We start from the raw sequence: 14,680 nt of genomic DNA, 5'->3' as shown, positions 1-14,680 counted from the left end.
AGAACTGTTTAGAAAACTGTCAAACCAACGTAACTTATTCAAATTGTTTTCTCTTCATGGATAATTATCTGAAACAGGGTAATTTTTTTGGATAAGATGTTTATACTGAAATCTACTGAGGTAGGAAGAGAATATTTCTTTCTTTCAGTTTAAGGAAGGAGAATTATTTTAGAAGAATATTAGCTTTGAGTGAGAGTGAAATACATCTCATTTTGGAAATGACTGTATTAAATGTACCAGAAAGCCAAAGTGGTTAATTCTAGAAAGGATTACTAAGGGATTTCATTAGTGTTTGGATACATGCCATCTAATTTATTAAACACTCCACCTTTTTTTTTTTTTTTCTGAATTCTGAAATGAAACTATATTTGAGGGGTGCTTAAGGGTCAAAGCTGTATAACTGAGAGGAGACCTCCACATAGCCTTTAAAGGAATGCGGAGAACCGACCAGGGCTTCTGACCTAATGTCCAATCCTCACCTTCTCGTGGTGCACCCTGTTGGGTATCTACTTTGATACTGAACGAACGAGGATGGGCTGGCAATTTGGGATTTAGCCGACCAAATTGTATTCTTATTGGTTAAACCAAAATAAAAAATGATGGTACAACATGACAAAATTTCATGCCGGCTGGGGCGTCGCCCGGTTAAACAAGGCCCCCGTTGTTTTCGCCAGGGAACCAGGGCGAACAGCGAAAAGTCAGCTACTGGAACAAATCTGAAAACAAACCCCAACTCAACATCACCAGAGTTAAAGATCGGTACTATCAACGTAAGAAGCCTGAATGGCAAAGAAATGGAGCTAGCTGAGGAATTAGATAAGTACCAGATCGACATAATAGGGGTGACTGAAACAAAAAAGACCAAAACTGGTGAGATCTTTCTGAGCAATAAATACAAAATGTTATATTCAGGCAATAACAATCAAGGAAAAGAAGGAGTAGCCATAGTATTCAACACAAAATACGAGGCTAATCTTCTTGAATGGCAGTCAGTCTCAAGTAGAGTAATGTGGGCAAATATGAGAATGGGGAACTGGACAATGAGACTTATTTGTGCCTATGGTCCCACAGAAGGTTCTACTAAGGTAGAAGTGGAGGAATTTTTTGAGGCTTTAGAAAAAGCAACTGACACAATGAAAAAGGAAAAGTTGGTCCTTGTTGGGGATCTAAATAGTAGAGTAGGAAATGATTGTGAGACATACAAAAATATTTTGGGAAAATTTGGAGAAAAGAGCAAAGCTAATAATAATGGCAAATATCTGTTGGATTTCTGCTCAGGACATGGACTGGTTATTACTAACACCATGTTCCAACATAAAAATGTGCACAAATTCACATGGAGAGAAGAGGCTAGGAATAAGAAAAGTCTCATTGACTATGTTATTGTTGATAGTGATGTTTTCTCCCTGGTGCAGGACACCAGAGTGTACAGAGGATTTGAAATTGGAAGTGATCACTATTTAGTCTTGAGCAGGATAAAATTGAATTTCATATTGAAAAGAATAACATGTAAGAAAGTTTTAAAGCGAATAAAAGTTGAGCAGCTCTCAGATGTAAACTGTAGACTAAAATACAGAAATATTATTGAAAAGAAAATGAAAGAGTTTGAGAACAGGAATCAAACCTTGGAGATTCAGTGGCAAACTCTGAAGGAAACATTGATTGATTCTGCCAGAGAGGCATGTGGTGAGGTTGTGTGCAAAGATAAAAAAATCAGAACTCCCTGGTGGACACAGGAAGTTAAAGAGGCAGTGAAGGAAAAGAAGAAAGCATATCAAAAGTTCCTGGCAAATAAGTCAGCTTTTACTCTTACGGAATACAGAGACAAGTGTAAGAAAGCTAAACAGTGTGTAAAACTAGCTAAACAAAAGTCATGGGAGGACTTTGGCAAGAATATAGAAAATAAATATCAAGAAGGTGGCAAAATATTCTGGAGGTTGTTGAAGAAGCTTAGGAATGGAGGAAAGAGTGCTGTAAAAGGAATTAGAGATGATAAAGGTGAAATGAAAACAGGAGAAAAAGATATCCTTGAAGTATGGAGTAATTACTTTGAAAAACTGCTAAATGAAACAAGCAGTGATGACAGCACAGTGATAAAAAACACTGACCAGGCATGCAGTCAGGAATACATATCCATACTTGAAGTAGAAAAAGCCATCAAAGGCTTGAAATGTGGAAAGGCAGCAGGAGTAGATGATATTCGACCAGAAATGCTGAAGTATGGTGGTATAAGAGTCTTACAGTGGCTGCACTGCATAGTTCAGAAAGCCTGGACAGAGGGACGAATTCCCGATGATTGGAGTAGAGCTCTCATAGTACCCATATATAAAAAGGGAAATAAAACTGAATGTGAGAATTACAGAGGTATTTCCCTACTGAGTGTTCCTGGCAAGATCTATGCAAGTATACTTGAGAAACGGTTGAGAAGAATTGTGGAAGAAAAGCTTGGTGAAGAACAAGCAGGATTCAGGCCAAATAGAGGCTGTCAGGATCAGATATTCACTTTACGACAAATAGTCGAGAAAGCATGGGAATATAACAAAGATCTGTATTTAAGTTTTGTCGATTTGGAAAAGGCATATGACAAGGTGCCAAGAGAGAAGCTATTCAATACGCTGCAGTTATATGGTGTCAATGGGGCATTATATCAAGCAATACTTAGTCTTTATTTGAGTTGTGAGTCAGCAGTTAGAATTGAAGGAAGTACAGGAAGATGGTTTAATGTTAAATCTGGTGTGAGACAAGGATGTACATTATCCCCTCTGTTATTCATTATCTATATGGATCACATTATGAAGGAATGTGGTATTAAACCTGATATCAAAATTGGAGATGTTAATGTCAGCTCTGTGCTTTATGCGGATGATGTTATACTTCTAAATAAATCCGCTACAAGTCTGCAAGAGTCTTTGACTAAATTGAATAGCTGTTGTAATAGATATGGTATGAAGGTCAGCAATAAAAAGACAAAGACAATGAAAATAGGCAGAATCATTGAAAATGTCAACTGTGTTGTGAATGGAGAACCTGTGGAACAAGTAAAACATTTCAGCTACTTAGGCACAATTTTTACTGAAGATGGTAAACTAAATATAGAAATAGACAACAGAATCAGCAAAGCTGGTATCGTGGGAAGTCAATTGAATAAATTCATATGGAATAAGAAAGAAATTAGTCGGAACACTAAATTAGCTGTATACAAGACTGTGTTCAAACCAATTTCAACTTATGGATCTGAGAGCTGGGTCAGAAGTAAAACACTTGACCAAAGACTAGAGACCGCAGATATGAGAGTCCTGAGAAAGATTAGAGGCGTGAACAGATGGCATCAATGGCAATATCATATTAAAAATGAGGATATTAGGAAAGAACTTGACATTGTCAGCATCCAGGAATGTGTTAGCAGAGCTAATCTCAGATGGTATGGTCACTTAAATAGAATGGGAGAGGAAAGATTAGCAAAACAAGTGTTCTCTGCCAGGTTGGCAGGAAAACGACCCAGAGGAAGACCAAGATATAGGTGGATTGATACGGTACAAAGTGCCTTAGACGATAGAAATATAAGATCTGATAATGTTGGAGTCTTGACAAGTAACAGACTGATTTGGAGGAAAATTGTAGATAGGAAGTTAGTAATGATGTAATTTTTTCATGTAGTACTGTCATATCCTGTACACCCCTTGAGGGTACATGGCAGGAATTTGATGATGATGATGATGATGAACTATATTTGTAGGGGGGGGGGGGTATTACATTTCTCATCTTATTTATGATAATAGTTCATTTTATTGGAGTTAAAAAACAGGTTTTTGAAGAAGGAAAATAAAAAACATTTGCTCCACTTAAAAGACCTGCCAATTAAACAGATTTGATTCTTCCAGGCAAAGACAAAACCAAAAATGCTTCGTATTTTTTTTTAATAAGCTGATGCTGTAATACTTATAGACATTGACTATAGGTAAATTTATTCATGGAATAGTTTATTTTACTGGAGTTAAAAAACAGGTTTTTGAAGAAGGGAAAAAAAAAAAAAACATTTTCTCCACTTAAAAGGCACTTAAAATATGAAATAAACAGATTGGATTCTTCTAGGCAAAGACAAGATCTCCACATGTATTTATTTCCCCACATAATATACAAAAAAATGATTAAATTATGAAAATATTCCACAAAATAAAAATAAACCTCCAGTGACTTGCAAAGAAGCCCCCAAAAGCAAGTTCAGTGTTTTCCAAAAAATAGCATAATAAATAACACATTTAAGAGAAAAGCATTCAAAATTCTTACCTGAAATAACTGGCTAAGCATTGATTCTCCTTCTTTACTTCCAAGCAAATTTATAATAACTTGTTTCCCATATCGCTGCTTGATTTGATTTAAATGTCTGATGGAAAAATTAGAAACTAATTTTATTCATTTAAATGCACATTTACATGCAAAGTATTATTTAGGATTCTTGACTATTATCACTGTTCAAGAGCTGTCAATACATAATAAAACTGTTTCTGCGTTAATTATTTTTAATGATTAATGATATCAAGACTTAAATAGAGAAGACGAAAAACAGACACAATCCTTATTAGATAATTCAAACATGGAAGGTCATGCATAGAAAATATCTATATCTTAAAACAAATTATTGAAAAAAGATGAGAATTTAATTTGGAGAAGTATTTAGCCTTTACATATGAGAAAGCTTTTAATAAAATGCAGAACGAGAAATTTTGTAGTATAATAAAAAGAAATCCATGATGTTAGAGTACAAGATATATAAAGTTTATAAAAATGAAGTTAGGTAATAAATCAACAGAGGAGATTAAACTCAAAATTTAAGACAAGGCTGTAATTTGTTGCTAACCCTGTTCAATATACACACACACTGATCATATAAAATCATCAAGAACTCCACCGTCTCTCACTGCTTACACTAAAGTCTGAAACAATTACAAGAAAATCACCAATGCATCAAAAATTGTTTTCCAAAGAGCTAAAAGCAGGAAACTTGCATCATACCCAAATGGCAGCTCTGAATTTTATTCTCTAGTTAAGCAGTTGGCCATAACTTTTGCCCGACACTGCTCCCATCACTAATGCACCAAGACTGGTCTTTGCACTGTCAACAACAGAGAAAGTCAATCTCCTGCATCACACTTTTCCTCAAATGCAAATGCCAGCATAGATGATTTTGCCAAATGTCTCCAAACCATTCCATACACTCCATCCTCAATGCCTCCTCTGACCTTTAACTAGGAAGTGATAAGAAAAATTCTATCCAAATTAGACACCAAAAAAAGTCCCCCAGTCGTGACAGCATTCCTCCAACTGTCCTGAAGATTTGCTTTCCAGAGTTGACGCCTATTCTGTCACATCTTTATGCTCTCTTACTCTACTGGCATCTATCCTATATCCTGTAAATTAGTCCATGTCGAACCTATTCCCCAAGAAGGGCGATAGATCATTACATCAAACTATCACCCATTCTCTCTCGCCTCAGTCCTCTCCAAAGTAATGGAAAGAATCATTAACACCCAACTCCTACATTACCTTGAAAGTACTCAACTAATGAATGACCACCAGTATGGATTCAGCCAATGCTATTCAAAAGCAGATCTGCTCATCTATGTCACCTACCTCTTTAGCCAAGTGGTTGCACTAGATATCTCCAAGGCTTTCAACCGAGTCTGGCACAAGGGCCCATTAAGTAAGTTTCTATCATTCAGTATATCCTGTGGGAGAACCTATGGGAAACTTCTGTAGCTGGGTTGCTGATTTTTCTCATTGGATGCACATTGTGCATGATGATAAATGGTTTCCTAGCTTGGAACTATGCAACTAATGCTGGTGTCCCACGAGGTTCTGTACTCTCACCCACCCTCTTTCTACTAAACATCAATGACCTGCTCAGTTTACTACCAATCCAATACAGTTTCACCAATAACAGTACACTACATTACTCCTCACTTGACAAACCCTACACCAAACAAACCACTACAACTCATGCAGCAACAATCTCTACAAGTCTGAATTCTGAGCTCAAACTTTTCTTAAATAGGGATTGGATAACCTTGTCAATTTCAACACCTATCAAGCAATGCTCATGCCTCCAAAACTCCCTAAAAATACAGTAGAGAGCAAAGCAATCAAACTGATTAACAACTTGTCTCTTACTAACTTACTCCAACCACTTTTGAAAATTATGGAAACAACTACCGTGTTTGAATAAAAACTTTAGTTTAATATAACTAAAATCTACAATTCGACGTTTCGACCTTTATGTCAAGGTCATCTTCTGGAGTGTACAAATATACACAAGAAACAAGCTATACTACAATCAAACTGGTTCGTTTGCATCTGCTGCACCTGTAACTTACCGTACATTGGTGAAACAGGACGAACAATCCCTATACGCAAAAAAGAACACATTAGACACATCAAATATAACCATTATGGTGAAGCAGGCCTCTCAGACCACGCACTTAACACCTTACACCAAATCAACTGGAAAAGCACCTGCTCCTTACACCGCACAAAAACCTGGTACGAAAGAAAATTTAAGGAATCCTGCGAAATCCTGATAAACCACCCAAATATCAATAACAAAGATGGTATGAAAATTCCAAGGATCTGGATGGCACACATTCAGCCAACCTAATATGAAAGATTCAACATAAGTCAGGACTCTAGCCAATCCGCTAGTATTAGAAACCATTCCACTCCAACTGGCTGGAATGATGTTAATATATGTATATAGTAGACAACACAAATAATAGGACTCTAGCATTGATGTATAATTTTTTATTTTTTATTTTTAATTTGTATTTTTTTTTTTTCCACCAGAGGTCAGGCCAACAATTGTGGTAGCAGTTGGTCAGTGTCTTTAACGAACCAGTTTGATTGTAGTATAGCTTGTTTCGTGTGTATATTTGTACGCTCCAGAAGATGACCTTGACATAAAGGTCGAAACGTCGAATTGTAGATTTTAGTTATATTAAACTAAAGTTTTTATTCAAACATCATAGTAGTTGTCTCCATAATTTTCAAAAATGCATTCGGATCACCATGCAAGCCTAAAAGAAATGTTACTCCAACCACAATCACACAGGCATTTAGTATCTACTGCATGCATTTTCCATAAATATTTCCATGGTAAATGTTCATTAGAACTATTATCAATAATCACCCCCTCTCTCTCTCTCTCTACCAAATCCATTCTAACATGCAACTACCACCCAACATCCCTTCACAGCCCAACTCCATACTCATAGAACAAGTTGCTCTTTCTCCTTCTCCATTCCTATTGCTGCTATATTCTGGAACTCCCTCCCTTTCCATGAGTTTCCCAGGGAATACAATGCACAGGACTTAAAAGGAGAGCAGGCCATAACCTTTAAAGCTAACTGAATGAGAAGCAATTTTGAGTCATGTTATGTTTTGCCTTATGTCATGGACCTGTTGTAACAAAGTGGATTGCAATCCGTCTTTCTACTTTTTAGTTCATGATTTCCATTTTTCTATACATATATTAAAACCAAGTTTATAAAACTGCTAGGTATCTTTAACATATATATATATATATATATATTTTTTTTTTTTTTTTTTCAAACTTTGTTAGCATGTTTTTACCATTTTTTCTCCCCCTTTTGCGATCTATTCATTTACTGATTTGTAGCATATTTTATGTATCTCTATTTCTAATTTTGTCAAATTTTGTTTTCTTGCCACAATTTCATTTTTTTTGCAATGTTTAACTGTTTCAAATGCATAAGTTAAAACTGTTCATATTATACTTCGTGTGCATGTATGAAGGTACCCATGAAGCAAATGAGTGTGGGAATGAACCTTAATTGCCTGTTGGGCAAATATATCGAATGGGGAAGTCAATTCAGGGTGTAAAGGTAGGTGGGGGGCTACAGTTTCTATATACTAATGCTAGAAGTGTCAGAAATAAGGGAGATGAGTTTTGGCATTTGTTAATGCAACCTTGTCAAAGGTTATTGGTGAGACTTGTCTAACAGCAGATGACAGTTACTTGGATAGAACATGGAGTTTAGTATTTTTAAGGAGGACAGAGAATACAGGAGGAGGGGATGGGGTACTGCTAATAGCAGATGAATTGCAGCCAAAAAGAGTAGGGGTCAGTTGGGTAGGTGGCAGTTCTTTTAAGTCAATCTGGTGTGAGATTGAGGCCAATAGGACAAAATATAAAATTGATTGCTGGTAGGACAAGTGGTGCCAGAGAGAATGCAGAAGAAATGCATCAGCAGATCAGTACAATTAGTGCCAGTTGAGTAATTATTATGGGGACAGACTGCAAGGAGGAAATATCACATGGCAGGAAAGAAATGGAATTTATACACTTACAGAGGAATAATTATTTGAAGCAGCATGTGATGGAGTGGACTTGAAGTATAAGAGTGTTGAATCTGGTTTCAGATCAGAAAACCTGTACATAAATAAGGTGTCACCATTGCCTTCTACTGAAGAAAGTGATCATGTGATTGTGACAAATTTAGGAGACAGCTTGAAGAAGTGCCATGACAAAGATCTGCAAGAGAAGGATGTTCACAGAGCATAGGGAATAGTCAAGGAGTATCAGTTGGAAGCAATATTATACTGTATACCCAAGTTCTAGAGGGTAAATCAGGTAGGAGTTGGATTGATGAGTAGTCTCATTAAACATGAGCTACAAAAAAAAAGAAAATCTTGTGGAGGATATATAAGGAAAAGGTAACCAACTAACTCATGAACAGTACAAGGATCAGGAAAGAAAAGTGATCAGCATGGTAAGGAAGGCAATCAGAGCATGAGAAAAAAATTAGCTGAGCAAGCCAAAGGAAATCCCAAACAGTTCTGTCATTATATGGCATGTAGGAGGAAGAATGAGGGGAAGGATACCTTTAATGAATAACGATGATAGAAAGTTGACTAAAGTAGGCAAAATAGTTGAGCTACTTGAATGATCGCTCTGCAAGGGTATATCAACAAGTATTGTTCTGGCAGAGATTTATGAATTGGAGGTACTTAGAATATTGCAGAATCTGAATGCAAATACAGCTGTAAGATTGAATGGGATATTGGCTCGTGTTTTATAAGAATGTGCAGAGAAACTGGCAACACCTTTAACTAGGCTGTTTAAGTCTCAGCTCTGGCAAAGTCCTAAGAGAGTGGAAGGAAGACAAAATAATTCCTTTACCTAAAGGAGAATCTAGGTCTGTAGCAGAAAATTATAGACCAATCAGTATCTCAGGAGTAGTGGTAAAAGCACTCGAGAAGTAAGTCAAAAAGAGAATTCAGGAATGGATGGATAAGAATGATACTCTATGATATAAGAATGATATAAGAATGATACTGCATGGCTTTGTGAAAAGAGGATCATGCCTTAGTAAGCTACTAATTTTTTATAATACTGACAGCTGAGTTGGATAAAAGGAATAGGTACATGATATTGCTGGATTTTTGAAAGGTGTTTGACAGGATACCATATGGAACCAGTTTGCATATGAAACTGATGATATGGATAAAAGAGTGATTGATGGAGAAGCAGAATTCAGGAGAAAGCAGGTGACTAGTGGTGTGTGCAACAAGGCTCTGTGCTTGAACCACTACTATGTAATTTGTACAGAAATGATACAGGAAACAATTTTAAGGGAAATATTCGACTGTCTGCTGATGATACAAAATCAGGTAGGACAATAGTTAGTCGAGATACTGTGGAGAGCTTGCATGATGCTTAACAGAATTAATGTCAAGAAACCTGACTGGCCAGTCCATAATGAGTGAATCTCATTGGTTCATGAGATTCACTCAATGAGGATGACTATTATCGTCTTTTAAGATAAATGTTTTCCCTATTGCACCCATATGCAGATGAACACAGTGGTCTAGGCCCTTGTCTCTAAGTTGCAGCATTCATGGTTCAGCTAGGAAGCACATACAGGTCGATGCATCCATCAAACAAGATGTCTACCCAAAACCATCACACTACCTCTACCATAAGTATCCCTTTCACAGATCAGAGGGATGATAATGAGCCCCTGGTTCTCTCCAGATCAGAGCATGTTTGGTATTCACTTTGTAGAGCAAATCAGGACTCATCTGTAAACAATGACTCCCATTCAGCTTGGATTCAGTTGACATGGAGCCTGGCCCATTTCAAACATTCTCTCCTGTGGCATGGAGATCAGATGTACAGACTACAAGTCACCTAGCATAAAGACCATCTTTGTCAAGCCATCAGTGCACAATGGATGCAGATATTAATGTTCTGTAGCTGACTGAGGGTCAAATTGTGGCTGATTTGGGGTAACACTTCTGTTCTGGCAAGTATATAATTCAGATATCGATCACCCACTGCAGTCATGGCCAGTTGGCTACCTTCATCTTTGGGATGAGTGTTTATGACTAGTGAAATTGGCTCTACAATCCGTAAACCATAGAAAGACTCACATGCAACAATTTGGCTACTGCATTGACTTTGTCAAGCCTCTAGGCTTCATCATTTAATGGATGAACTCAGGCTTGTCACCTGAATTCATCCATTAAATGATGTTTTGCAGCCTATCCAAGAATTTTGCTATCATGAAATGTCTTGTTCTGATTCCAGACAAAAAATAGACAACCATTCCAAAAATGCCTGCTTTTATGCTGTGGTTCATTTGCATATAACACTGACAGAGCTACTAATTTGGAGTACAATAAGACTCAGAATCACTTTTTACATAATGTACCTGACTTTCATGTTTTTTTTTCTTTTCCCTCATGAATTCTTTTTTCTCTTAATTTATGAAAACCAGTGTAGTACAATAATTTATGAAAAATCTATGACAGTAAAAGTAGTAGTCATTTCCATGCTCAACATGCTTAAATTACTAAATGACAGCTTCATGAAATCAGAAAAACACTTGCCATCTATATCAAGTAAAAAGCATTAATGATTCGATTTTCACAAATAAGCAAAACTTCAAAGAAAATAAAAGCGGCATAAAAAAATGCAAAGGAGCATGACAGAAACCACTGACCTATCAAATGCAGGTGCAGAAGCTTCACTTCCCCTTGAAATTTTCACACGATGCGAGCCTACCTATGATATGCAAATACAACTGAAATCAAATCATCATAAAATATCAGTTTGAGAAAATTTTTGTATACATGTCTTCAAGAGTGATAATTTTTTCTTAAGACTGTTCTACCAATATAAGAATCACACTTTGTTTTATATTTTTATTACTCCAAGAAATTAATTATGCTCTTTAATCATATACATACGGTATTTGTTCAACATTCTATAAAAACTAGAAAACATTTCACACAAAGAAACATACATTACAAACAAATGTGTCTGAATGCATATATATAAAATAACTTCATAAGATCAAAACTGAATATAAATTTTTAAACCGACTAGTTACTCCAAATATGGAGTTAACTAGCCTGTTCGTTTATGAAATTGAAATTAAATGATAATTAAAAGCTTTCAATCACTGTGCTGCTGTTAAGCAGCATTCATAATTGCTATTATCAATGGAGAACAATTATCTTTTCTAGTAAAGATGTGGTTATTTTCAAGTGCAATGTCTATTTTGAATTAAAATTACCAAGAAGGGGGGGGTGAACAGTCTTGAGTAGAAAGAGGCCACTAAAAATTGGTGTGAGGTAGAGGCAGGCAAGACAGGATATTTAGTTGGCTGCTGCTGCTGCTACAAGCCAAGGAGCACAGAGGGTGGGGAGCAGGAGATGTTTAGGAAGTTGAGTTTGGCAAGTGAAAGAAGAATCATTGTTATGGGAGATTCTAACTATAGCAGTATGAGTTGGGAAGAGGAAAATGCATCTACTGATAAGGGAATGGAATTTCTGTAATCCTTGAGGGACAGATGTCTTAGGCAACATGTAATAGTGAGAACAAGAGGTTTGAGAGTTTTGGATTTGGTCATGGTATCAAAAGAGCTGATAATAACTGAGATGACATCTCTCCCCCATGATGGAGAGAGTGACCGTGTGGTTTTGACTTGGAAGATGAACAGACATTAAGGAGAATCCTATATCTATAGTAAGTTAAAAAAACATCTAACAGTAACACTACTGATCTGTCTTCAAAAGTCAGATCAACAGTGTGTGTGTGTGAGAGAGAGAGAGAGAGAGAGAGATTTGCTTAATATATTGATTTGCATGTTTTATAAGACACCTTAATGGAATGCTACTTCCCAAAACACACCAATGCTTTGCACTTCTCTCAAACATAAATGTCATTAAGGTTTACCTAAAAAATAATGTTATTTTCAGAATTTTTAGATTCTCCAACTCACTCCTCAGTTGCAAATCATCAAATCATGCATAATAAATCCTGCTTAAAAAAAGGGAGGAAGAGGTAAAAATAATATTTTTCATAAAAAGTAAATATTATTTTAAACACATTCATGCCAGGAAGGGATAAACTTAATTAGTACTACCACTTTATATTAATGTCATAATACAAAGCTTAGAGTTATATTTATCTTTAATCTAGTCTTATTAATTATATTCAGACAAAAGTCCTGTTTAGAGTAGACATGAGAAATTTGTACAAAATTATGGGATAGCGGGGAGAGAAATTTTGGATTCTCTTGCGGACATTTCATAAGTTTTGTAAACCTGTCAAAATACAAATAGCCAATCAATAACTAATGTAATCATTATTTGTAGATCGGACACAACCAAAGTTAATATTATTGTGCAATGGATACTCTGTACAATCTGAGTGCACAGTGTTTTCAAAGTCAGGACCAAATCTTAGAAATCTTAAGGTCATCGTTGTTGTTTAGATTTGGTTGTTATACGAGTCAATTCTTTAAATTTTCTTTCATAACATTTCATACTGCATGTAAGAGTTGCATGCCTTTACAATCCAACGGATTGTCAACAGCATGATAAGTTTTCCCCATAATCATCATCAAATCATTCTCAAGAATGCACAGGATATGACAGTATGACATGAAAGTTTACATTACCAATACTGTATCAACAATTTTCCTAGATATGTGTGTAAGTGTCACAATTCCAATATTGTCAGATCTTATATTTGTGTTCTACATTACTAACTGCATCAAGCCAGTAAATAGATTTCCATCATCTTGTAGATCTTTTTCCTACCATCAGCTTGGCTAATATTTCTATCCCTTATGTTAAAGGGATAGAAATATTATCAGATATTAGCTCTACTCACACACTGTAGAATGTTCTTCTGATATCTTTATTTGTAATAAGATGTTGCTATCTGTTCACTCCCCTAATTTTTCTCAAGAACGCTCATATCTACGGTCTTTAGACTTGGATCAACTGTACTACTTCTAATACAACTTTCAGATCCATAAGTTAAAACCGGTTTGAATACTAACTTGTATATAGTTAGTTCAGGGTTTTGACTAAGTTCTGTCTTATTCCATATCAATTTATTCAACTGGCTCCCACAATACCAGTCTTTGCTCAATTTGCTGCCTAGTCCATATTTAATCTGCAATCTTAACTAAAAACTGGGCCTAAATGGCTAAAATATTTTACTTGTTCTATAGCTCTCCATTTGGGAGATGTTTTCAATGTTCCCACGTATTTTTATAGATTGTCTTTTTATTGTTGATTGTCATATGAAATTTTTTGATACTCACTCAATTCAGTTAGGTAATCCTATGACCTGTACTGACTTATTTAACAGTACATCATCTGCATACAAAAAAAAAAAAAGAGCTAAGATTAAGCATAAAAACTTATTGTTTAATACTGACCATATACAAATATTTTAACATTCTTTGCCTACCAGTTTCGCTAGCAAACTGTCTAGCTTTTTCAAGGGATTGACGGAAAAGTATAAAAAATACTAGTAAATGCAAATTGAAAGGAACATAAAAACGTTGTAAACACCTCTAGTAGCTAAGGTTGCACGCTCACGTGACAGAGACTGAGTGAACTTATTGTTCTTAATAATTATCATGCAAGTTTATTGTAAACGCATAATATGATTACAAGCTAGCTGTAGTTCAGATGGATTTAGAGAGAGGATGAGATTTTTCCATGAACTGTTAAGAATAGTACCCTGGTTTCTGTTGAGGTTTCAGCCAGTTTTTAAACACTACTGCGGCTTCCTTGAATAAACGATGTCTATAATTGTCATCTAAATATGGCATGGAACTATTTTGCCACTCTATCGTATGGTTAGACGTACAGAAATGATGTGCTAAGCCGGAAGAAATACTTCTGTTGTGGTTTACATCACCAACGTGCTCTCTCCGCCTGATCTCCAAACTCTGTGAAGTTTGTCCGATGTAGGCGAGACCACAGGGGCAAGGAATGTAATATACTCCTGGATAGTTGTAGAATGGCACCTTGTCTTTTGGTGATCCTAAAAAATGTTTGATGTTTGTTGTTTTCAACTTCCAGGGTGAATTTTATCTTGTTTATGTATGGAATTGATTTTATTCACAAACAATTTTAGGTTTTCTAAGCTATCTTGCCATATAATGAAAATATCATCAACATATCTCCACCATATAGATGGTCTAGAGGAGATTGTTGAGAGAATTTCTCTTTCAAGTTTTTCCATGAAAAGGTCTGCACAAGATGGTGATAGCAGACTTCCCATTGCTAGGCCTTCTAATTGTTGGTATATATGGTGTTATTAACCTTGAAGAAATTAGACTGAAGGCAGTGTTTA

General features: G+C 35.9%; 1 protein-coding gene across 1 annotated transcript in view; it reads right to left on the bottom strand.

The window, feature by feature from the left end:
• Synj (synaptojanin) overlaps positions 1-14,680 on the bottom strand; it is a 384,587-nt gene that overhangs the window by 282,387 nt on the left and 87,520 nt on the right. Inside the window, exons 6-7 of the mRNA XM_090410710.1 lie at positions 11,019-11,080; positions 4,288-4,384 (exon numbers count right to left, since the gene is read on the bottom strand). Of these exons, the coding sequence (XP_090266836.1) occupies positions 4,288-4,384; positions 11,019-11,080 (159 nt within the window). The remainder of the gene's footprint in view (positions 1-4,287; positions 4,385-11,018; positions 11,081-14,680) is intronic.

Source organism: Typopeltis vanoorti, chromosome 20, assembly GCF_054136105.1.
Source record: "Typopeltis vanoorti isolate ZY-2024b chromosome 20, IOZ_Tvanoo_1.0, whole genome shotgun sequence".
Classification (NCBI taxonomy): domain Eukaryota; kingdom Metazoa; phylum Arthropoda; class Arachnida; order Uropygi; family Thelyphonidae; genus Typopeltis; species Typopeltis vanoorti.
This window is presented reverse-complemented; position numbering and strand designations above follow the sequence as displayed.